At 43.5% G+C, this 23,367-nt stretch overlaps 10 protein-coding genes across 10 annotated transcripts; 4 read left to right on the forward strand and 6 right to left on the reverse strand.

Moving 5' to 3' along the window:
• Positions 1 to 1,345: 1,345 nt before the first annotated feature.
• On the reverse strand, positions 1,346 to 1,723 carry DI09_33p10 (histone H2B; the record flags this gene model as incomplete). Its single annotated transcript, XM_013382480.1, has 1 exon — positions 1,346 to 1,723. The coding sequence occupies one exon, from the start codon at positions 1,721 to 1,723 to the stop codon at positions 1,346 to 1,348; it is 378 nt and encodes a 125-aa protein (XP_013237934.1).
• A 180-nt stretch (positions 1,724 to 1,903) lies between these two features.
• DI09_33p20 (uncharacterized protein) lies at positions 1,904 to 2,500 on the reverse strand (the record flags this gene model as incomplete). The annotated part of the gene is made up of 1 exon (XM_013382481.1): positions 1,904 to 2,500. The coding sequence occupies one exon, from the start codon at positions 2,498 to 2,500 to the stop codon at positions 1,904 to 1,906; it is 597 nt and encodes a 198-aa protein (XP_013237935.1).
• Positions 2,501 to 2,597: 97 nt separating this feature from the next.
• DI09_33p30 (actin-like ATPase domain-containing protein) lies at positions 2,598 to 6,112 on the forward strand (the record flags this gene model as incomplete). The annotated part of the gene is made up of 5 exons (XM_013382482.1): positions 2,598 to 3,148; positions 3,327 to 3,504; positions 3,546 to 3,791; positions 3,856 to 5,377; positions 5,448 to 6,112. The coding sequence occupies 5 exons, from the start codon at positions 2,598 to 2,600 to the stop codon at positions 6,110 to 6,112; spliced, it is 3,162 nt and encodes a 1,053-aa protein (XP_013237936.1).
• A 138-nt stretch (positions 6,113 to 6,250) lies between these two features.
• On the reverse strand, positions 6,251 to 7,645 carry DI09_33p40 (uncharacterized protein; the record flags this gene model as incomplete). The annotated part of the gene is made up of 1 exon (XM_013382483.1): positions 6,251 to 7,645. One exon carries the CDS (start codon positions 7,643 to 7,645, stop codon positions 6,251 to 6,253), a length of 1,395 nt encoding a protein of 464 aa, XP_013237937.1.
• Positions 7,646 to 8,661: 1,016 nt separating this feature from the next.
• Positions 8,662 to 9,318, reverse strand: DI09_33p50 (VAMP72-family R-SNARE protein; the record flags this gene model as incomplete). The annotated part of the gene is made up of 1 exon (XM_013382484.1): positions 8,662 to 9,318. One exon carries the CDS (start codon positions 9,316 to 9,318, stop codon positions 8,662 to 8,664), a length of 657 nt encoding a protein of 218 aa, XP_013237938.1.
• Positions 9,319 to 9,631: 313 nt separating this feature from the next.
• Positions 9,632 to 10,495, forward strand: DI09_33p60 (uncharacterized protein; the record flags this gene model as incomplete). Its single annotated transcript, XM_013382485.1, has 1 exon — positions 9,632 to 10,495. The coding sequence occupies one exon, from the start codon at positions 9,632 to 9,634 to the stop codon at positions 10,493 to 10,495; it is 864 nt and encodes a 287-aa protein (XP_013237939.1).
• A 40-nt stretch (positions 10,496 to 10,535) lies between these two features.
• DI09_33p70 (mitochondrial phenylalanyl-tRNA synthetase) lies at positions 10,536 to 11,962 on the forward strand (the record flags this gene model as incomplete). The annotated part of the gene is made up of 2 exons (XM_013382486.1): positions 10,536 to 11,842; positions 11,878 to 11,962. 2 exons carry the CDS (start codon positions 10,536 to 10,538, stop codon positions 11,960 to 11,962), a joined length of 1,392 nt encoding a protein of 463 aa, XP_013237940.1.
• A 918-nt stretch (positions 11,963 to 12,880) lies between these two features.
• On the reverse strand, positions 12,881 to 16,929 carry DI09_33p80 (uncharacterized protein; the record flags this gene model as incomplete). Its single annotated transcript, XM_013382487.1, has 3 exons — positions 12,881 to 13,018; positions 13,042 to 16,718; positions 16,758 to 16,929. 3 exons carry the CDS (start codon positions 16,927 to 16,929, stop codon positions 12,881 to 12,883), a joined length of 3,987 nt encoding a protein of 1,328 aa, XP_013237941.1.
• A 476-nt stretch (positions 16,930 to 17,405) lies between these two features.
• On the reverse strand, positions 17,406 to 19,112 carry DI09_33p90 (uncharacterized protein; the record flags this gene model as incomplete). The annotated part of the gene is given in 5 exon segments (XM_013382488.1): positions 17,406 to 18,035; positions 18,106 to 18,396; positions 18,424 to 18,667; positions 18,684 to 18,870; positions 18,899 to 19,112. The coding sequence occupies 5 exon segments, from the start codon at positions 19,110 to 19,112 to the stop codon at positions 17,406 to 17,408; spliced, it is 1,566 nt and encodes a 521-aa protein (XP_013237942.1).
• Positions 19,113 to 19,792: 680 nt separating this feature from the next.
• On the forward strand, positions 19,793 to 23,254 carry DI09_33p100 (uncharacterized protein; the record flags this gene model as incomplete). Its single annotated transcript, XM_013382466.1, has 1 exon — positions 19,793 to 23,254. One exon carries the CDS (start codon positions 19,793 to 19,795, stop codon positions 23,252 to 23,254), a length of 3,462 nt encoding a protein of 1,153 aa, XP_013237920.1.
• Between the last annotated feature and the right edge of the window lie 113 nt (positions 23,255 to 23,367).

The raw sequence follows: 23,367 nt of genomic DNA on the forward strand, positions 1-23,367 counted from the left end.
GAATTTCTGTGTAACTATACGGCTGCAGTTAAAGTTGCTCCGAATCTGGATGAAATCTTCGAGATCCATAACCCGAGATATGTGATTTATTGAATGGTTTTCGCATCTTGTTTCCCTCTCGTATATGATGGCGGGGTTTATTAAAATAAGATCACACAAGAAAATATCTTTGTTTCAATCTTATTTTTGGATAAAGGGTCTATATAATTGGCATATGGTCAGTAATATTACTTTGATTTGCAATCCAAAAGCTATGCCTCAGTTCTGGCTCCCCGTGATAGTCTTATTTGGGGAGAGTTAATTGAGAGAACATCAACCTCTGTTTCTATGATATTTCAAATATATCTTGATTCGATCTGGCTAAGGAATTCTTTTGAAGCGAAAAAAATACTGCAAAGAGCCCTCAGTTTAAAACTTGCATAAGGTTGTTTATAACGTTAAGAATTGACGCTTTTTTAAAGCATTTCATTTCCATGCTACATCAGAAATGAAAAGAATCAACACCGATGGTGTTTTAGCAGATCATCAAAAGATTTTCAATTCACTGTCGGATTTCAAATTGGACATCCAAAGATGGACAGTTTTATATGGGCCTGGAGACTCTTTTGAACAAAAGATCCCAATTATTTGCAAAAAATTGTACATAAGCAATGTAGAATGAAAAAGTCTTTATTTAACATTTTAGTGCCCCTAAATTGGGGGCCGTCAATGAACAAGTGATGAGAAAAAGAAAGCTTTTGCTGGAATAGCAGGAGCCGGTCAATTTTTCAACAAATTGGAAAAAGAGGAAATAAATTCAGAGGATTTTAAAGGATCTGGTCTGACAAAGTTCCGCCTCAATTCTTGAGCGGAACGATTTTTACGAGTAACGACCGCCAAAGAAAGAGGCACTTGTTCTTTTCTTGCAGACACTTTTTTCTTGGAAATTCTATCGGCCCTTTTACTGGGGATAGCACACTCTTTTGCATTTTGTTCATATATTAAGGAGGCGTCATTGGTTACAGAAATCAGTGATTCAAGGGCACTTCCTTTTGAAAATGGGCACCGTTGCTTTCTGGACTTTCGCATAATAAAATAATTAATTAAAATTAAACAAATGGACTGGCATCTTGAAACCATCAAAGCTAATCACAAAGTCGATGGGCAGTAAATCCCATCAGGCACGCTCAAAACAGAAAATCCCAACACGCACCATCTGAAAGATTAAACCATAAAATAAAATGACCCCCCTAAAGCCAAACGTTGCATGTGTTGTTACATATTTATGGAGTCATAGTCTATGGCATATTGTTGTAAGATGGCTTTAAAAGCCGTTTGGATGTGTTGAGCACGTGCCATTGATCAGTTATTTCTGGCCTGTGTATTTTGAGACCGATTTGGTGGCCTCAGAAACAGCGTGCTTTGAAAGCTCGCCTGGAAGAATCAGACGAACTGCAGTTTGAACCTCTCTGGAGGTTATAGTGGATCGCTTGTTGTAAGCAGAGAGCTTGGAAGCCTCGGCAGCAATGCGCTCAAAGATATCATTTACAAAGGAATTCATAATCGACATGGCCTTTTTGGAAATGTTGACATCGGGGTGACACTGGCGCAAGACCTTGAGGATATAGGTGGAGTAAGTTTCATGACGAGACTTTTTGCGCTTCAAATCTGAGGTGGCATCAGACTTCTTAATAGCTGCCTTGGCGGGGGCCTTACCGGCGGGTTTCTTTTCAGCTTTATTCATTTGGGAAAGTTGGTTTGATAATGGTGTCGAAAAACTCGATGTCAAAGTTGTCGATTTTCGCTTTATAACCACTTGGAATGGCGCGCTTTTAAAAAATTGACGCGCCTTTTCTTGCGGATTCCAATCTTCAATTTTCCCGCCCTCCACACTTTAAGTTTAATTTTAACATTTATGTGGTTTCTATGGACTGGAGCCTTGGTTGCGCTTCTTCTTTTCCCTTTTGAGCCAAAGTTTTAATACTCTTCTGGAAAAGCTTTTGGTGTGTAGCTTCTTTATAGAGGAAGAGTCCAAATTTGTCGTGTCAAGCCAGACTCGTCTTCTCTGGTCCCTTTCAGGCCAAGATTTGTGGATTTTGGCTACATCCATTTCGAAACACCAAAATTTAGTGTCGCCGCCGTGTTCACTTGGCTCCAAGATGGCTGTGGAGCAAATTCCGGTCACTCCCGCCTCTTCCCATGTTTCGCGTAAAGCGCCTGCAATGGCATCTTCTCGCTTGTGTAGACCGCCTTTGGGAAATATTAGTTTGGTTGGATCTGATCTTGCAGTTACCATTAGAAGAAGCGGCGAGAATGTCATTAAATCGGTGCTTTCAGATCCTGTTTCATGATCGGCTTCGTTTTCAATGGAAAGCTCTTCCCACTCCGTGAGCTTCATTGCCAGCTGGGCTTGCGAGGTAGCGGCGTCGATCACTATGGATTCACTGTTTTTTATGACTGATATCAATTTTGGATTTCTTATCACCGGAATCGATCCAACGACTCTTTTGTGTTTTCCCATTGAAAACAAAACTTCTTAATCATGTTGGTATGTCGGTTGTTAAGTTGAAGTTGAACTTTAACTTTAAAACGCTAAAATTTAAATCTTAATCATTTTTATGGGCACTAGTAATTCCCTCCGCCAAAATAATACACAGACCCTTTCAACAGAGCCCCAGGGCCCGCAAAACACGGTCTTGGGGTTCAATAGTGGCGAGGAAGTCGGCTTACAAATAAAGGGCGACGACGAAGCAGAGTCAATGCTTCTGAAAGCGCGCAGAAAAAGGAAAAAAAAACAACCCCAGCGAAAGATTACCTCTGTGTATATCACAGGTCTTCCGCAAGACGTAACGCTTGATGAATTAAACGAGCATTTCAAGCCTTGCGGAATAATATTACCTGATTTGGAGACAAACCTGCCGAAGATCAAAATTTACGAAGGCCTTGATGGCCGGCCAAAGGGAGATGCTCTTGTTATATATTTGAAGGAGGAGTCTGTTCACCTTGCAGAAACGTTATTAGATGAATCTATGCTTAGACCTGGGGTGAAGATCAGAGTGCAAAAGGCGACATTTGCAGGGAAAGAAACTCCCGAAGACTCTGGGACCAATACAGATTTGGATTTCCAAACAAAACGGAAACTTAGGAGTATCCACAAAAAGCTCGAATGGTATTAAATTGTTGCCAAAAAGGCTCCATTCAAGTAAATTTAAATTTAATTAAAATTTCATTTATTAAAATTTCTTCTTGCACTGGTTCATAATGTTGCTATTTTCGTTTTCATCATTTCGACACGTCTCAAAGGCGATCTTGTGCTGCGTGATACTATTGCAATTGACCAATCTAAGTCATTGCAATGTCATCGCCATCAATATAGGATCATCTGTTAAAGTTGCGCTTTTTGATAAGACATCAAGAACTTTTGATGTCATTCTGAATCAGGAGTCTGCTCGAAAGACACCCTTTTGTGTTGCCGTTTCTAACTCAGGAAAAGAGCTCCAATTTGGATCTTCTGCAAAAGCATCGGTAATTTGGGTGCACTTTGTTTATTTTAGGCATCAAAAAAGGACATGTCTGTTTTTTGTGATTTCCAAATACTCTTGGGATGCTCATTGGATGAAGAGCGTGAGCAAGTGGAGTTTTTTAAAAACCTGAATCCTCGAACTGTTTTTGAAAAAAACAAAGGCCATGAAGCCGGCATTTCTTTTGTAATGAAGAATGACAAAATACCTTCATTTCCTGTCGAAGAGCTCACGGCACTGTTTTTTGCCCACATCAAGGGCCTAGCTAATGCGACAGATTGTATCATTGCGGTAGGTTTAGGGATGAAATTTTAAATTCTAGGTCCCTCCCCACTTTTCCCTTGCGGCGCGTCAGGCCGTGTTGGACGCGGCCGAGCTTGCTGGCCTTAATGTGATAGAAATCATCCACGACATTACTGCCGCTGCTCTTCAATATTCGCTTACCGTTCCTTTTGATGTCTCGTCCCTTGTTCCTGGCGCAGCGATGCTGGAGAATCAAGTTTTGTTTATGGATTTTGGCCATACACACACAAGTGTCTCGTTGATTTTATATCAAAGAAATGGAGCCCCATCCACAAAAGGAGCTTCTCGGATCACCCTTTTGAAGACCAAATCACACTTTGGCATTGGAGGTGCCTCGATTGATTTGGCGATAAGGGATTTTTTCTATGATAATTTTTGCAAGCAAAACGCGCTTAATCTTATCTTTGAGGAGGGGAATGTCGAATTGGTTAGAATCCGCAATATTTTGCTTGAAGAAGCCTCTTTGGCCAAGTTTAAACTGACAGCAGCGAATTCTGTCGTTATCTTTATCGATTCGCTATATGAAGGCCGATCTTTTCGATTTAACTTCACAAAGTCTGATCTTGAGGCCATTACAAAGGATTCCTTGGTACCCAGATTCATGAAGCCCCTGGAACAGCTGCTTAACGAACTAGGATATAAGCCTGCAGCGAAAGAGAATGATGACGCTCGTTCTTTTTCCACTGCTAGCTTTTCAACTTTGATGCTTATTGGTGGCACAAGCCGTGTACCTTTCATCCAAGAGACGCTAAAGACGACGTTGGAGTCATATTTTGGAAAGGACAAAGTTAAGCTTGGCTATTCCGTAAATTCTGACGAGGGTCCAGTGCTTGGTGCCGCATTGAAGGCTCTACTTTCCGATATCAAATTCAATGTGAATACCATCAAGCTGTTTGAGCGACCAACACTTGATACCTCTGTCGTGCGTATTGATAGCAGCGATCAAGAGCCTATCCTCTTGTGGGGAGAAGCATCCAACACACAAACTAGTTCAAATCAACTCACCAAAAAGCTTCTGATATACAAAAACGAGTCTTTCTCGCTGGGATTGCTTACAGGCTCTACTCCAAGAAAACCTTGGGCCACCATCAATGTGCTCAATGTTTCTGAAAGTTTTAATATGCTTTTGCAGACTCCGCTCAAAGATGGTCAAATTTTTGTTGGAAATCCCCTTGCTTCTATAAGCTTTTCGCTTCCACTCGCAGGTGCCCGCAACGGAATGGTTCAAATTGCCTCGTGCAATGCTATTCAGAAGACCAATTCAACCGTTTCCGCCAACTCTACGACATCAACAGCCACATCTTCGTCGGATCCAAAAAAGACCTCTGCCACGGACACATCGATTTCTGTCCCTCTTTCTTTTGAACTCTTATTTGCTCGACCTCCATTATCAGAATTTATAAAGAAAGAAATTTCCGATCGCATGCTTGCATTCGATACTTTTTCCCTTCTTAAGCGTGCTCACAACAGCGCTCGCAACACGCTCGAATCCAATATTTTTGCACTGCGACCTCTATTGAGAGAATGGAAAGAAGCAGGGTCTCCCAACCCAGGGGAATACTTTCCAGTGGATGGTAAATTTTTTCTTTAAACCTTTAGGTTTTCTTGCATATTCTGCACCCGAGTCATTGTCCCATTTGAAAGATTTGCTTGAAGAACTTTATGAAAAGCTCGATTATGGATATGAAGTTGATGAATCCCAACACGAATCGATCGAGAATGTCATGAATGTTCAAATCAAAGCGTTCAATGTCGACAGTGCTCGAATTGAATCTTTTTTAGCAGATGGAAAAGCCGCCTTTTCCGAATACTTGAAGAAAAAAGAGGAAGAAGAGCGTGCCATTCGTGAAAAGCTTGCGGCAGAAGCTGCTGCTCGCGAGGCTGAAGAGAAGAAAAAGCGAGAGGAAGCGGCTGCGGAGCTTTTAAAAAACCTAAAAGAGCAGCTCGAGAAGATGAATTCTTCGGCTAGGAATTCAGGAGCCCAAACCCCAACTGATGATGCCCTTCCATTTGATTTATCTGATTTTCATGGCATGATCCCTGAAAATGATCTTGGACATCCACAAAAAAATGATTCAAATGCCGAGTCAGTTACGGAAGAGGCTCCACTGTATGAGGCCCCTTCGATGGAAGAGGCTCCGCTGTACGAGGCCCCTTCGATGCAAGAACCTCCACTGTACGAGGCCCCTTCGATGGAAGAGGCTCCGCTGTACGAGGCCCCTTCAATGCAAGAACCTTCACTATACGAGACCCCTTCTTCGGAAACACATGAGGATGCCACTGGCCAGCCTATGCACGACGAAATGTAGGCATAATAAAGTTCACGTGCGAGCTTTGCAGTTCAATAGAGAGGATTCACTTTTGTGTTTTCCCAGGTACTTTTAACAAGTCAAACAAGTAAGAAGATGGAACCAGACCATATTTATTGATGGGCAAAATTATGAAAACTAGACAAAGTTCCAACCTTTGCAGTCAAAGCAATCGGACTGAACACGACAGGGAGGGGGCGAATGGCCTGCCATGATGATATTTTGAATCAAATATTTCAATTTGTGCTTCTGGAGGTCAAATGGCAAGCCCGAGCCAATGTCGTATTCGCAGACCTGGCCAAGATGGCATTTAGTCTCCATGGCATATCCTGCAATATAACAAAGCGACCAGATGCCGGTGCATTTTCCATACGGAATTGGGTCGGCTGTATTATAGATGTGGAAGATGGGAAGACTCTGCATCAATTTATCAAGCATTTCAGTGTTATTTTTTCTTCGCTCGGGAAGGAGGCCAAGGCGCTCTGCAAAGAGGCGCTCTCCAGGCGCAGAAAATGCCACAGCAGCCGTACCCGGGTATGTAATTGCCAGAAGAGAGGCTAGAGATCCGCCCAACGAGTGCCCAGTCAACCAAATCGTGGCATTGGGATAGTCTTTTTTTAGTTGCTCATAAATTTTAATTGCCTGGTAGTAGTAGACGGGATAAATATTGGTGACTTCTAAGGTCCTAGTTCTGTTTTCATTCAAACTATCGCTCAGAAGGGTTATATTCTTTTTGAATGGAAACGATCTTGTCTTTCTGGAATATTCGACCAGACACTCCTGCTTGCAAGTGGAATTATTTTGGAAGCAAGGACAGACGGTATCCCATGAGAAATCGACGCGTGCACAGCAACAAGAAAACATCAAGTTGTCGTTAAATTTATCTGCCCCGGCAGTGTGGCCAGAGCGATCAAAGATCATTGTAGAGGTGCCTTTTATGGCCATGATGACTAGCGTTTTTTCTGGGTTTGTATATACATAGCCACGAATTGCAGATTCGTCCCATCCGAATCCATCCTCCTTGAGAAAGGGGTCAACGGAATACCAGCTGGCGGAAGAAAGTTCTGGATCTTCAACATATGCATTTGCAGATATTTTTGCTAAAGAAAGAACGGTATCGTAATTGTCGACGGCGGGTATATCAATAACCGAGTTATCCAAGCTACGATGGGTCTTCACTTTGACGGTGATTTTTCCTAAATCGAAATCTGAAATTCCTTCTACTTCGGACGACTCTTGGTCCTCCATTTCTTCATCCACAATGTCAATAATAGATTGAAGCGGCTCGGCCGAAAAAGCAGCCGGATCTTCTGTGGGTGTTAACAGTACTTTGGTGTTAAGTACCGAGGATTGGAGCTGTGTGATAACTTGGGGACTCAAAGTCCCAGAATTAAATCCATATGCACGTGAGAGGCAAAGATTACTGCTAAAAGAATCTTTTTTAGGGTCTACCTGAAGCAAATTGACATCTAGTCCTGATTGGAAGAAGCTGGTGATAAAAAAAGATATCCATAGGAAAAAGGACACCAACATTGAATGATAAATAAAGTTGAGCTACATCACATTATGGCAAGAGTGCTGATTTAATTTAATGTCATTCAAAAGTGATTGGATCAATAGTAGTTATCCTTCGATCTCTAAAATCAGTGAGCTGACAAATGTATTTTGTGTAAATTTGACAACCGATTGAACCCTACACTTGATTTTCGGTTTTGCCTGCAGCTTTAAAAAGCAACCCACACGGACCGAATGTGCCATAGATCACCCCTGCCTTTAAACAAGCAATGATGCGATTATTTTTAAAATCATGGAGTGCATACAACGTATCTGAACGGAAAATTCGATTGCACCTGATGTTATTTTGACGAATTTGTTTTGTATGCGAAAATTGCATCTTTTTTCTGGTCTTTTCGGAGCCAACGATTGAGGAACAACCGGACCATCTGCTCAAAAAAATGTCTTCAAGAAGCATGTTTTTAGTGCCGAAAATTGCGGCAAGATCGATTGTAGCATCATGATACTCAAAAGTGCTGAATAGTGTATACACGATGTTATCCACCCACAGAGTTTAGCAATATACAAGGAACCCACTACCTGTATGGGGCTTTACTGAGATATTTTCGGGCATAGCCATTGACACTGCCCCTTCCTTAGCACGAAGGTACTGATATTATGGAAACGGGATTATTTGAACTCCTAACAAGACATCAGGTTTGTATTATGCATTGCATAAAAGAATTAAGGCAACAGATGTGTTATCGGGTACCCTCCTCCCTCTTGATAAGTCAGGGTTTGCATTAAAATAGCCCCCTTGTGCCAGAAAAATCCAACACTTGTAGAGGGGCGGCAGGCGCATCAAATGGCCCCAATAAATTGTTATGCAATCTAATTCGGGTGTCCATCGACACGCTTTACAAAGCAAAAGGACAAGGTTACTGTGTGTAAACATGCTGGCCATCGATTATGTCTATCGTGGCTCAAGCAAAAAGAAAATCGGCCTAAACGAAAAGCTGGCAGTGTTAAGTTAATATATTTTGTCTAAAGATTTTCTAACTGCCGTCGGGATTGGGGTTTGGCTGCATCTGAGGTGAAGAGCCGAGTCCGGCATCAGGTGCAAGTGCAGGTACATTTAAAGTGGGGGCAATTTTTGTGCTTGTGTGTGAATTGGTTGCAACGGGAAATGGCTCTTGAGATAGAGATTTTTGCACATTATTCGGTGAGTGCGACGAGGTGGATGTGGTTCCCCTAACCAAGACAGAAATGACTATCCCAATCGCAATCATTGACAACAGGGCAATTGCAATGTTCATTCTAATGTTTCGCCACCACAGGCGTCTTTCTGTCCTTTGAGTATGCACACGAAATCGGTATGCCTGTGCTTGAAGTTGCTCCATTTTCTCGGATAGCCTGGTAACAGAGTCACCACGTTCAAGCATCGTGGTAATGTTAGCCCGCATCAAGGCAGCAACTTGGTCAGCCTCCGACGCGACCATTTGAGGTGTAATTGAGTTTGCCTTGGGGGCCGAGGTTTTGGAAACCAAAGGCCCTTCTGAGGTTTGGGAGAAATTTGGGGATCCCTTGAGAATGGTCCCAATCGGAAGGCGAGATGTAGGCGGTGGCTCTGGCGAATTTTCTTTGATTACGGACATTGAAACGGCAAACGATTCTTCCGCAAATGGCTGTCTGCCTTGTTTATTTAAAAGCATCTATGGTAGTATAAGGAAGCTTCCAAATCAGCTAAATCAGATAAATTTTAAATTTATCAAATTTGAAACCAAGTGAAATCCATATGCAAGGAACGGGTTTAATTGGCTGATCGGACATACTCGCTGATCAGCTGCCATTTGCGCATTTGAAGGGCTGATGCTCTCCCAGATGCTTGATGCATGTAATGCATCAAACTTTGCCTTTAGGTCTTTTGGACAAAAAAGTGCATTTCAAAAGTTAGCATCCTGGCAACGCGGGACTTTAAACTTTGTAACAGCTATCGTTTAAATTGAGCTTTAAATTTTTAATTTTATGATTAGAAGAGAAGCTCGCCTTCGTAGAGAATACCTGTATCGCAAGTCGCTGGAAGAGCGGGAGCGCCAGCTTTATGAAAAAAGACAGGCCGTAAAACAAGCCTTGGATGAAGGCAAGCCAATCCCTCGTGAACTCCGCGAAGAAGCTACCGAGCTAGGCAAATCTGTCATCTTTGACCCATCTTATTCGATGCCTGTTAACCATGTTGACGATGAATATGCAAATGCAACCCTTGTCGATCCCAAGATAGTAATCACTACATCTAGAGACCCTTCGAGCAGACTATTGCAGTTTACAAAGGAAATGAAGCTCTTGTTTCCAAATTCCCAGAGAATCAACCGCGGAGCCATGGTGATTCCTCAATTGGTAGAGAGCTGTAAAAGCTCTGGGGTCACCGACTTGATATGCATCCATGAGCATAGAGGCATTCCAGATGGTCTGATCGTTAGTCATTTTCCACACGGCCCAACGGTCTATTTTTCTCTTTTCAATGTGGTCCTTCGACATGACATTCCAGAATGCTCTGGCACAACGGTGTCCGAAGCAGCCCCTCATCTCATTTTCGAAAAGTTTACCACTTCCCTTGGAAATAGAGTTGTCTCCGTTCTGAAGCATTTGTTCCCCATTCCAAAATCAGATTCTCGAAGGGTAATGACCTTTGTAAATAACTCTGATTTCATATCCTTCCGACACCACAATTATAAGAAAGAGGGTTCTAAGGTGGCCCTTTCAGAAATCGGCCCTATATTTGAAATGAGGCTTTACGAAATCAAGCTCGGGACTGTTGATATTAGCGAGGCCGACACAGAATGGGTCCTCAGGCCATACCAAAATACCTCGCACAAAAGAGATGTCCTTTAATTTATTAAAATTTATTAAAAACGCCATTTTTCATTATCCGATGGGCCACATCAGAGCCTTCCAGCGGAAATCCCAGCTTTTCCGTAGGCTTTTTTCCCAGCTTGGGTATCAAAAAAAACAGTCAATAAGGGAGCAGATTTTATCGGCAACCGACGGCCATTCAAACATAACTCCGACAATTTTGGATCTTGTTGATAGGGAGTTGATACATTCCCCTTGCCACCCTCTTAATCTGATTGCATTGAAAATAAAAGAGTATTTCTCGAGGCCCAGACCGCTATTTAAGTCTTTTGAACAAATCCGACAACGATTTTTTGCTAGCAATCCCATGTGCGCAACTTTTCAGGATGCAAATATATGTTTCTCAACTTACGATTCGATTTCACCGATAGTGTCTACGTATGAAAATTTTGATGCGTTGGGGATCGGTTCTGATCATCCAGCCCGTGCTCCATCGGATACGTACTACATTAATCAGAACACGGTATTAAGAACCCACATGACTACCCACGAACGCCGCTTTCTATCTCAATCTCCCCCAAGTGCGCCCATGGCGTTTATTTTACTTGGCGATGTGTATAGAAGAGACCAAGTAGATTCGCTCCATTATCCCGCATTCCACCAGCTCGAAATGGTAAGAAGATTTGGGGTTGAAGAGTCCACAAATTTCAAGCTATTTTCACACTCGCTTTCTTCAGCAGAGAGGGCCCATATTTACAATAAGATTTCTCACATAGAAAAAAGTAAACATCTGCCCCTTCCACAAACGCTAGCCATTTTAGACATGCAATTGGAGCTTGAGGGATTGATTTCGTTTGTGCTTCAACGTGATTTGCCTATGCGATGGCAGGAAACCGAATTTCCATTTACGAAGCCATCACAGGAGCTTGAAATTGGCAAAAAAAACGAGTACATTGAAATCCTGGGCTCAGGATTGCTTACTGATCACATTTTAGGGCCATCTTTATCTTCAAACGAAGGCCTTCCATTGGCTTGGGCGGCAGGGTTGGGCATTGAAAGAATTGCAATGTTTCTGTATGAGATACCCGATATTCGGCTGTTCTGGTCGAAAGACGAAAAGTTTTTATCGCAATTCAGGGAAAATGGCGGTGCATGCAAATTTAGGCCCATTTCGAAGCATCCGCCGATTTCGAGAGACATTTCGTTTTGGCTCCCGCAAACCTATGCAGCCGACGATGGTTCTTTCCACTTTAACAGCATATCTGAGCTGATACGAGAAAAAGCGGGCGCATTGGTAGAAAAAGTCTCCTTGATAGACCAGTATTTGGACACGAAGAAAGGACGTAAAAGCCAATGCTACAGAATTATTTTCAGATCGCTCGAAAGGTTTGCATTGTGTGGATTTATATAACTGTACATAGGTCTTTGTGCGACAGTGAAGTCAATCAAATACTGACTGCCATTAAGCAAGACCTTGCCGAAAGGCTCAAAGTTGATGTTAGGTGAACAATAAACTTGAAATGTAAATACATTTAACAAAGGTGAAATTCGAAACTACCAATGATGGTGCGTGGTTTGGGATTGTGGTGGATATCAATAGACGTCCACATTAGAAAAGGACAATACCTTTGCTCGTATTGAATTGAACTTTTTGTTTGAAGGATGGCCGAAAGCGGTCCTAGCTCCAGCTAAAATCCCAGAGTGTCATTATAATTCTATAAAAAGCGGCACCAAACTCCAAAGTGGTACCACTGCATGTAATAGGAGGGTATTCAAATGGTTTTTATTAAAAGGCCAATTGATAGGTGTCTTTTGATTGGCCCGACCCGCCATTTTGACCCCAGCCTGGCATCAAATCAACACCAGGTGACCCCGCATTTAACGACTGAGGCAGATCTATACAATCTGTCATCTTAATTCCAACTTAGGATCAATGATGCGTGAATGATGCCTCAATGATTGCAGTACCGAATCACGTCTCGCATGAAAACTTGATTAGGTGGTTTAATGTTTTATATTGTACAGCTCTGTTGATTGGAGTCGCTCGCAGGCGAAGGTTTGGAATGTTCTCTATGAAGCGCCTTCTTTTTCAACAACACAAGTGCCCTGTTTAAAACATGCATCGAGGTTGGGTAGAAGATGCTCTTAATAAATCCAAATATAATCCTAGGCGAGATGCATAGTAGTATGCAACAAAACATGCAAAGATAAAAGGCAGGCTGAAAGAAAAGAATCCACGGAGTTCCATACAAAGTGGACGTGGTCCAGCTTGCCATGATAAAAAATGTCACCAGAAGGATCACCAGAGATATCATGACGGAAAAAAGAGTCAGAAGCGTCCATGAGTAGTGGCATAAAAGAATGGTTAGATTTACAGTGGTTATTATACAAAAGGCCATAGCCGAGCCAACTACCGTTCGATCCTCAGGCACTGGAATCCAATCTAGCGTCCAAGACGAATGCATAAATAGCGTATTTAGCGGGCCGCCCGAGTAGACAAAACGCGGAATCAAGTAACACACCAGCGACTGGTAGACCCCCTCGGAGACGGCAATCAAAAACCTCTCTATCGAATAGTAGGATACAGGCTGGAAAATAGGGTCAAACGCTAGCTCTGATTTTCCGGTCGAAAAATGAGAGTGAGGATGGGATTGAACACATTTTGGCACCTTATTTCCCCCGGTATACATGCAGGGGAAAAGCATTGCAATATTACTTTCGATATCTCTGTCAAAGATACCCAGCGACAGCACAGGAAGAATAGAAAACAGAAAATTATAAAACAGAAGAAAGGCATAGTCATAAATAAATTGGGACGAAAAGGCACAATCAAATTGGTACCAGAAAAGAACAAACACAAATGCAATGTTTTTGTAAAAACAGCTTAGGGTTGCCGAGGAAATACGATGATACGACCACCTCCCATGAACAAGTAACAACCGCTTAAGGTGAGAAAACTGTGAAATAGAATAATCTGCAGCCATTACGGCTTGACAGCCCTCTTTTCCCGTGGAGATGCCAATACCAATGTCGGCTTTACGAAGCATTGATACATCATTTGCCCCATCTCCAATGGATAAGCACACCGCTGTGGATAGATATTCCTTGACCAACCCCACAATCATGGCCTTTTGCAGAGGGGCCACTCTACTGCAGATAACTGAGGAACATCTTAAGGCAACAGATAAAAACAGCAGCTTGAGTGTGTCATCTGGAGAGTCAAGGATATATTTCAGCGTCATCCCATCGACTACCAAAGCAGCACCTTGGTAATGTGTTGAAAGAATCGATTTCGGGCTGTTAGGTAGCAATGAGTTGGGGCTTTTCATGTTTTGCATCGGGCTGGCTATGTTAGAAAAATACGAGAAAGGGCTTGTAGTATGTGACTGAATTAACGGCGAAACCGGAGTGGCTGTAACGGGATTTGGAGAAAAAAGAGTTCCCTCCGCCATTGACATGTTCTCTTTGGAATTGGAATAAAAATCCTCAAGAGTCCTCAAAAGCGAAAATCTTACGGCACACCCAGATTTATTACATGAAGAAGAAGAAGATGATGATGATGATGAACGAGACAACTGGAGTTCATGTTGGTCCTTGTCTTCTTGTAAAGATACGCACTTTTCTTCCAAGGGCTGTTCCAAATTTKAGAACAAAATCTCAATGAGCTTCATTGAAGAAGTAATCAGGCCAGCAGACGTGGAAACATTGACTGCAGTTTCGGCCTTATCGCCGGTAAGAACCCAAGTACAAATACGAGCCTCCCGGAATGATTCAATTGCATCCGCAACACCATCTTGCAACGAATCTTCAACGGCAGTAATACCGAGAAAACATAGGCCGCTCTCAAGATTGGAATAAAACTCTTCCGAACGACAGGCAGAGTTTTTAGCACTTACATTCTTGACTTCTTCATATTTTATCATTAGACTCTTCCACTCATCGGAAAGGACATCGTACTCTTTCATTGCAAAACACAAAATCCTCAATCCTTGTGAAGCCCAATGGGCAAGGTTGCTTGATGAATTTTGCACGGAAGCATCATCTTTACGGCACAAGGCAATAATGGCCGAGTCAGATCCTTTGCAGAAAAAATAGGCTTTTTCTTTGAGCCTCACAAGAACACCCATGCGTTGACGCTCTGAAGAAAATGGAATCGTCAAGATAACTTCATAGTTTTCAACGAAACTTTGTTGCTCCCCAACTTTGGGCGATGAAGCAGAAGGCTGCTCCTTGAAAAGATCTTCTAACCCATCGACAATGGCAACCGAGGCCGTTTTAGAGACTGCTCCACAATAAGGTGAAGATACACCCGATGTCCCTTTGAACTGGTAGCCCATCTCTGCACATGCAGTAACCAACGCAACTTCGTCAGGAGATTCTCCGGAATAGATGAAAACATCTTCTACAGTCTGGCCCAAGGCAGTCGACGCAGGATTGGAAGCTTTTTTCTGCTCAATGCGAGTTGGATGAAGAGCGATGGTATCTGAGGACGAATGGGGGGAAAATTGCACCTCATTTGCCGATGGCAACACAGAATGGCACAGCGCAATGCACAGCATGATGAGCCGATAATGCGGCGAATCAGAAGGCATCGCAGATTCTTTCGATGCTAAAGGAGCATTCTTTAAAAAAAGCAAGCCATCGCCGTTTGACGAATAAATTTGGCCTCCTGCCCACAGATATTTAAATCGCATGATGTTTTTTGTTAGGGTTCCCGTTTTGTCTGAAAAAATAAATTGAACACGCCCGAGATCGTCAGATAAATTCCACGCCCTCGCATTACACTGCTTTCCAGAAATGGGGTCCTTCATCGCCAAATCAGAATGGATTAAAAATGCATGGATTGTCTTGCATATTTCAACGGTGATGTATAGGGCGATTGGGACGACGGTTTGGAACAGGATCAAAGACGAAAAAAAAGAAACCACTACTGAAGAAAGAGTTGTCGTCTCCAGTAGCAACTTTGTCGATGTAATTGAAAACGATTCAACAGACATGCACACAAGGCACAAAATTAGCAAAAGCAGAAAATTTAGCAAAATTTGTCTATTTAGCTGTCTCTCAATGGTAGATCTTTTAGAGGGCGAACCTTCTGCTGAGCTGGTGGGCGAATTCACCTTTTGATGCGCTATCGAGTTCAACATGATTTTTGTCTCATATCCTGTGTACAAGACGACCCCAATAACCCAATCCGTGTTTTTGGTAATACAACCTCGAAGAAGGATATGCTCTTGAGTCAAGAGCACCTCCTCATTGGTGTTGCACTCGTTTTCAAAAAATACCTTCCCACTGAAGGAATATAAATGCGGGCTTGGAGGGTCGATTTCGATCCGTAGGGATTTTAATGAAAAGCTATCATGAATAGGGATTGCTCTCTTTATCTTCAAATTGGTTTCGCCATCTAAGCTCATGGTGTCAAGGTATATTTCAGAACGGGACGAAGACGAAAGGGCAACGCAATCTGCCGGAATGGAATCTCCGGATCGAAGATAAATTACGTCACCCACTTTGATGTCTTTCCAGGCAACTTTCCTTTTTTTAAAGTGATCACTTTGATCTGCAGATGAAATTGGCTCCAAAATTGTGGCCCATGACTCGTTGATTAGCCTATCAGCCTTATGCCGCCGGTAGTCCTCGACTGCATCCTTAATACCGGTGGCCATTAAAATAAATAAAAGCGGTCCTGCTGACAAAAGTGGATTGTAGGACGAAATAGCAGGGATAAATTGAAGAACAACAAGCAGCAAAAAATAAACGTTAGCAAGCCGATGGAACTGTTCATACAGGTTTTTGGGGATAAACGTAAATAGGTTGTATTTCGTTGAGTGCACCTCGTTAGAGCAAAACTTGCTATCGCTCGAATTGCCACCAATACAATCGATACATCTACGGTCAGCGATTTCCTGTTCAACAGAGTTTAAAGAGCTTTGATCGGGTTCCCCTTGCACCGAAAACGAGGCAGACGTTAGCTTATGGGAGCAAGTAGAAGACCCCGCCATGGTGCTGAGGTCTGATAGCTGCTGAAAAGAAAGCGTGGACGAAAGAACATATGCGTTAAAATTGGCTGGGCGGTTTAATTTTTCCGTTGGAACGCCGTCGAACCAATTTCTTGTCTTTGTTACCAATCTCATCATTTTTTTTGTTTGCTTGTCTTTGAGCCTAATTAGGGACCGTTTCGCTTTTGGAGTCCCCGAAGCTTTGTCCTTTTCCGCTGGATATGCCGTGTGATCTTGATGCAAAGAGGTTTCTTGTATTTTTCCCGCTAAACGTAAAATAAATAACATACAATTTCTAATTGGACTGTGTGATCCCGACGCAGAATTGTCCGCATCAAAATTGTTTGAAGCACAGGAAGGAATTTCGGCAACTCCCTCTTCGTCTGTGGAAGTATCATAGTCGGCCTCGCTGGTGCTGTATATCTCATTACTGTCAGTATAGCTAACGGAAGAAGATGAAATGCTATGGGATGGCATTTCGAATTGTGATAAACATTTTGCTACAAGTGCATTGATTAAATAAGAGTCCCATAATTAAAAAAATTTCCAAGCTAGTATATAAATGAAGCTTTTTCTGCAACCTTATCCTCTCAAGCCTATTGGCTTAGATCAAGTGTAGTATCTGTTCTTATCAGTTTGAAAACTGGTATTCTTCCACCGGAAGAGTATTATTTTCATTCTAATTTTTTGCGCAGGGGGTTGTTGATGGCTTGCCTAGACACCTCGTGGGTGTCCCTGGTATTGTACTGCATCCGGGTGACGTCCAGCCTCCTTCATCAATAATGTTTCCATAGTTTTATTTTACTTTCAATGATGGTGGTGATCAGTGGTGCACTTTTGGCATCTTCCACTGGCCTCACAATTGAGCTGTGTGTTACGGCGGTATCCGATTTCCGTTGTGCGAATTGATCCGGCTTCTGGCCAAGTGGGTGGGGGTTTTACTTTTTGTTCATTTAATTTTGGCGACAACATGCCACGCTGTGTTCATAGAATTGATTGGGATATGTGATGACGCCGTCTGAAGCGCCGGTTTTTGCTGTTGCCGAACAAATCGATCCACCTCTCACGGATTCCAAAAGACGAGTGCAGGCCAGCTGATAATGACCGGATGTTGAAATACTCATAACTTCCTTTAATGTTTCTGTGGATAGTGGCTTGAACGCGGAGGAGGAGGACACCGAGCTGCTTCCATAGGCCTGTGAAAGCCACGAAGCTAGCAAATCTGGGCTTTGATGTCGAAACGGACACCCATGCGTATCTCCTGCCGCTGGGGAGGTTCCTGTAATAATTCTATGACATGAATATGGAGGGTAGTTGGTTCTTTTCCCTTCTTGGCCATAATTATGCCTGATATTGTAGAGATAGTTTTTCTGGAACGAATCGTCGGTGGTTTTTTTAGAAAAAGCCTTCTTCCAAAAAACGATTGCATCATCCAGGTTCAAACCAATGGACTGGAAATAAAGGGCATTCAAACTAACCTTCAAAAAAAGACCAAATTGCATGCGTCCTCCGTGCTTAAGATGGCTTTCCTTCCTGAGCTTGCCATTGATTTGGAGCATGCATGGAGGAAAGTGGATGGCAACCTAGCATTGGGTTAATGCCGATCATAAGTGACGAAATAAACAAATAAAACACACAAAAAGCGCTACATACCCGGTCCACATCAGAGGCAGAGAGCCTTTCCATCTTGGACGTAAGCATGGCAGCAGAGCTGTCAATGGTGTCATCCAACCCGGCCGAAATGGCATCAAGGAGCGAAAATATCCTTTCGTCATTTTCAATAAAAGGGAGCGAAGATGACATCTCAATAAGATCACGCTCGAGCATAGCCTTAAAGGCAGAGTTGATGATGGAAAGAACCTCACTTCGGTGCACAAATGCCCAACCATTGTTCAAGAAAACAGATCTACGACCAACCAAGTCAGGGACATTTTCCCAAGGCACCTAGGGTAAGCAAAACAGGTGAGAAACCTTGTAATACTGCTGCTGACGGTGCTCGGAAGAATCGCTAGCAATCAACGGTGTGGTGGCCATCAAATTGTTCGTAACAGAAGCGATTTCATCGTCCGAAATGTACTGCAGCTGAGGGAAATGTTTTTCAATGAATTTGGATTTTTCCTCACTGCCCAGCAAATGCTGAAATCTCCAGCGCAACATGGCTGCCTCTTGATTGACAAACCAGCGACGGCTCTCTTCCCTTCTGCAATAAGCGAGCCTAGAAATGAGTTGACAACGACGGCGACCTTAAAATAAAGTGCGAGGTTATATCGTTAAGGCGCTCCTCATCAAGAGGATAGCCCTTATGTGCAGCATTTGAATGTAATGGCATCAAACGCTCCTCGGCAGAAGAAATAAAATGGGCATCAGAGACTCCACCATGCTGAATTCGGGCATAGTAATTTTCAATTGCCTTCAGCACTATAGATAAGGGTTAGGGTTCTTTCACATTTAAGACGCGAAATGGCCAGCCTTTCCAAAATTTCCAGTCGAATTTCGTGCACCGGAAATTCGTCATAAAACGAAAGTCGAAGAGGGTAACGCAGCAAAACATCATGCCCAACCCCACTAGCAGACGAAGAGCCTCTCCCCGCAACAAGATGGTCAAACATAGCGTCCTCATATGAAATCGTACCGGTGGGAGCACGGATAATCCGCTTCATTTTCCGTTGGCTATGAAAATTTTACAATTTAATTGTGTGTTTATGCATTTTGGGGGGAAACGAAAATGCTGGGATCATGTTTTGATTGCTGAGCGGCCGGCGATCACAAATAAAACATCCAGAGCGTCCTGACCATTGCTACAGATGCTAAAATGGCAAGGGAGTATCCCAAGTTTACCAACATCAAGGAAACGTTTCGCTGGTCAAGTACAAAATGGATGCAAATTGACGGGACATAGAAGAACTGCCAAAGGATATACACAGCCAGTAAAGAATCCAAAATTGTTTTTGCTCCGATCGCATGCAACAGCAAAAGAACTCCGATCACTTCGAGCATTCCAAAAAAAATAATCAACATAAATGTGAGGGCAGGATTGCTGTCGCAGTCGCTCTTATCCTTATTATTTGCTTTCAAAAAGATTGACTGGAACATACTTTCGGAATACCAGAATCCCCCAATCATCATATACGTAAGTATGCCAAATAGCAGGGGCAAAGCATGCTGGTGTAAGAAAGTGCACATTGATATCATTTACGAATTAAAGTTGTGATTTGTAAATGCCATTTAGATTTTAATTTAGGGTTAGACTAACTTGTTGTCCACCTAATAATCGTCTTGACGTGCGGTAATCATTACCTGACCGTTGCTGCTGATTTAATCCATTGTTTTCTGTTTTATGATGGCTTCATCTACCCCGAATACAATTCATACTCCATCCCCACCGCCTGCACAGCAACATTCTGTTGATCATAGAGCTTCAAAGCATGCCCTTAACCCCGATCCTACGTTTAACGCAACCAAGCAGACTCGACCAAACCAGCGTAGCAGTCCAGCTCATGGAAACAACATCACACAGCACACAAAGCGCAATGGGCGCCCAGTTGTTCCTTCTTTTACACAAGAGCCTGCTCTTGGTTCCTCTACGTCGACTGGACGAACGACGTCCCCAAGGCCCACCTATTCCAGTGCAGCGTCTGCATCTATAGTTTCTGCCAGCGGAGCTACAGAACCCCATGAGCAGCGCCGGACTTCTCGCCATACACATTCTGGAACGCTTAACCTCGACCTCCTTCCACAAAGGACACAATCTGCCCCACCAGAGCTTCATGAGGAGATCCCGTCGTCCGCTTCTACCTTTACTCAAGTAAAGGTCGAAACAAAAGATAATGCGGAAAAGAAAACGGAAATTCTGCCCGAAATTCTGCCCGAAATTCTGCCCGAAATTCTTCCTGCCTTTGTCCCTATGCCTTCGAGTATGGTTGATCCCTCAATCGAGTCTGCCCAAAGGCCTTCTCATGATGGAAGAGATTTCATTCCAAATTACTATAAGCCACCTGCTGCAAGCTACACGTCCTCATCCACTCTTCTTTACCCAACAATGCCCTATCCAAACTCTCCTTATACCCTTACAGGTTATACGCCTCATGGAATAGCCTTATATTCGATGAACTACATGCCTTCGCCTATTGCTTCCGTTTCTTCCCCTCTTGTTACTTCGTTTGCCCCGCCATCTTCCTCATCATCTTCTTCTTCGGCCACACTTTTTGTTAAACCCCCGACGTCGCGAAAGACTATCAGCATTAAGCATCCAGATACAAAAGAAGAAATTGTAATTTCTAAACCCACGGTTTTACCAGATAAAGTGACACCAAATGCCGTAGAAGTTCAATCTGAAATCGACCCCAAAAAGGATGATGTTGAGCCTGTTTGTCAACTCGAAACAACCCCGTGTTGCGAAATGATATTGCCCACAATTGTGCTCTCTAAAGTAGAGCCGCTTGAAAAGGAAGAATTAGCTGAGAAGAATACTCTCGAAGAATTGCTTGAGGGTATGTCAATTGAAGAACCAGCTGCAAAGGTTTCACAAGCAGAAGCCGTGCCTCTTGGTGAGGAAAAGATTGAAAATCTGAGCTCAAGGATTTATGACAAAAAAATGCTGTACGCACTTCTTCAATCGCAGAAGTTTGAATGTCCCTCTATGGAAGACACCTTTAGGACTTTTCTAGACTTACTTGAACGGGCTTCTTCTTACTCCTTACAAGGTGCTTCACGCGGTGGTGAAAAGCGTCACCATCACTCTGGGGCATCTGGTCAAAAGATGGGTGCACCTCCTGGATACGAAGCATCTGGGCCTCCTGGATTTTCTAGGCGCCAAGATGGTGGTGCAAGTCGCTCTTCACGTGGTGACTCTTCTCCTAGTCATGGTGCAATTCAGCGAGGACGTGTTTCCTCCACTCCACTGATTGCAAGGCGAGCAGCCTCACCGCAGCCAGTGCTTCTTCCTACGGAGGGTCGTTGGGTACGTCCTACGCTGGTTAAGGATGAATCCACAAAAACAGATATAGTGCTGCGTCTCGTTAATGGATCCCTCAACAAACTCACGCCAGACAACTTTGAACGTCTTTCGATGACTGTAATCCAGACGCTGGTGGGTCCCCTAGGCGTTCTCGTCTCTGCATATCCAAAGCTTTCAAAAGCAGTGATGGCAAATGAAGAACCAGTGTGGAGTGAAGATGAAGATGAGGCAAGATCGCTTCTTGCCCAGGTTATTGGAGCTTTTTTTGACAAGGCTGTGGATGAGCCGCACTTTGCTCCCCTATATGCTGGTCTATGTCGTGTAATTGCAGATAATCCCCAACTTCCAGAGTATCCGGCGCGAAAATCGACCACCGACTCTACATTGGCTCCGGTCTCCATGTTCCGTATGGCTCTGTTGCATCGCTGCCGCGCAGAATATGAAAAAAAAATTGCTTGGAGTAACAACTCGGCTAGTTCTACTTCATTATCAGGATCTATTTCTTGCGATACCACAGCTACCACGGATAAAAGCTCTGCTTGCGTATCTTCCGGTACGGAGGTTTTGGACGAGGCCGAAATAGAGTTTACCAGGCTGAAGACAAAGCGCCGAGTTTTGGGAAATATCGCCTTCATTGGCCATCTGTACAAGCATGGCTTGCTGCGTGAAGAAATCATTCTTTCATTGGTGCAGGAGACACTCAATGCCTCTTCGTCCGATGAGGACGATCTTGAATGCTGTATCCAAATGCTGAACTCGACAGGCTCCAAACTTGAGGCTTCCTCGGCTGCCCGACTCGATGTCTTCTTTACCAAGTTGCATACATTGACTACGTCCGAATCAAAGCTTTCCAATCGCATTAAGTTTGCCATTATGGACCTTATTGATTTGCGCAAGGCCGCATGGCACAAAGATCTCATTTCTAAAGTTAGTCAGCAACAACAGCAACATACAGGAAGAGGCCCGATAGGCATAGCATCGGCGCCTGCACTTCTTCGTAGCACATCTTCATCCTTGGGAACTCCCGGACGCAGGAGAGGAGATTTCACAGAGGTCAGGTCAATTGCTACAAGATTGCCAACCGGAAAACCATCCGTAAATTCAAGCTCCGTATCCACGTCTGCTGGTTTCTCTTCAAATAAGCTTTCAACGACGTCAGCTAGCAAAAACAAATTTGGACTCCTTAATGATATAGGTGTTGCCAGTGATGATTCTGGAAATCAAAATAGCCTTGGCAGTCTGTCAGAAAAGAGTGATGACGAGATGGACGTTGATGTGAATGAGCATCTGACCCAAGAACGCACGGTCCTAATTTCGATCTTAAAATCGGCTATGAATGAGGACCCTTCGCAGAATGACCTCACACAGATGGCGCAACGGGCACGAGCTCTTATGGAAGCTGAACCGTCACTTGCCGCGCTCCTTTTATCGGAGACCTTTGATGCAAGCGAGACAAAGCAACTAAAGCTTTGTTCATTTTGCCAATTGATGACAACAACAGCCCCGATTCCAGATACTCTGTTTGAGGTGCTCTCTGAGACCATAAGGCTTAATTTTGAGTCCTGGGTCGAAGATATGCCGTTGCTTGGTGTCAATCTTGGGCGTCTTCTGGCAAATTTGCTTGGCGGCCATCATGAGACCTTTAACGGGGGCACTGCTTTTGTGCCTCTCAAAATCTCGCCAGAAATTGGGCATAGTTATGCCATTGCACTCGCAGGGTCTTTGTTGCGCCACCTTAAAATTCCCCTTTCCCTTGAACAGGTCAAGGCGTGCACCGAATCCTTGGGCGTTGCACCTGGCGATCTGGACCTCTTTTGTGAGACGCACAAAATTCCTCGTATCTAATAAACTATGTATCATAGGAGGCCGTATCTAATAAGCCGTGTGTCTCGGGAGGCCGTATCTAATAAGCCGTGTGTCTCGGGAGGCCGTATCTAATAAGCCGTGTGTCTTGGAAG

The sequence above is a fragment of the Mitosporidium daphniae genome (assembly GCF_000760515.2).
Source record: "Mitosporidium daphniae strain UGP3 chromosome Unknown contig-33, whole genome shotgun sequence".
In the NCBI taxonomy this organism is placed as follows: domain Eukaryota; kingdom Fungi; phylum Microsporidia; genus Mitosporidium; species Mitosporidium daphniae.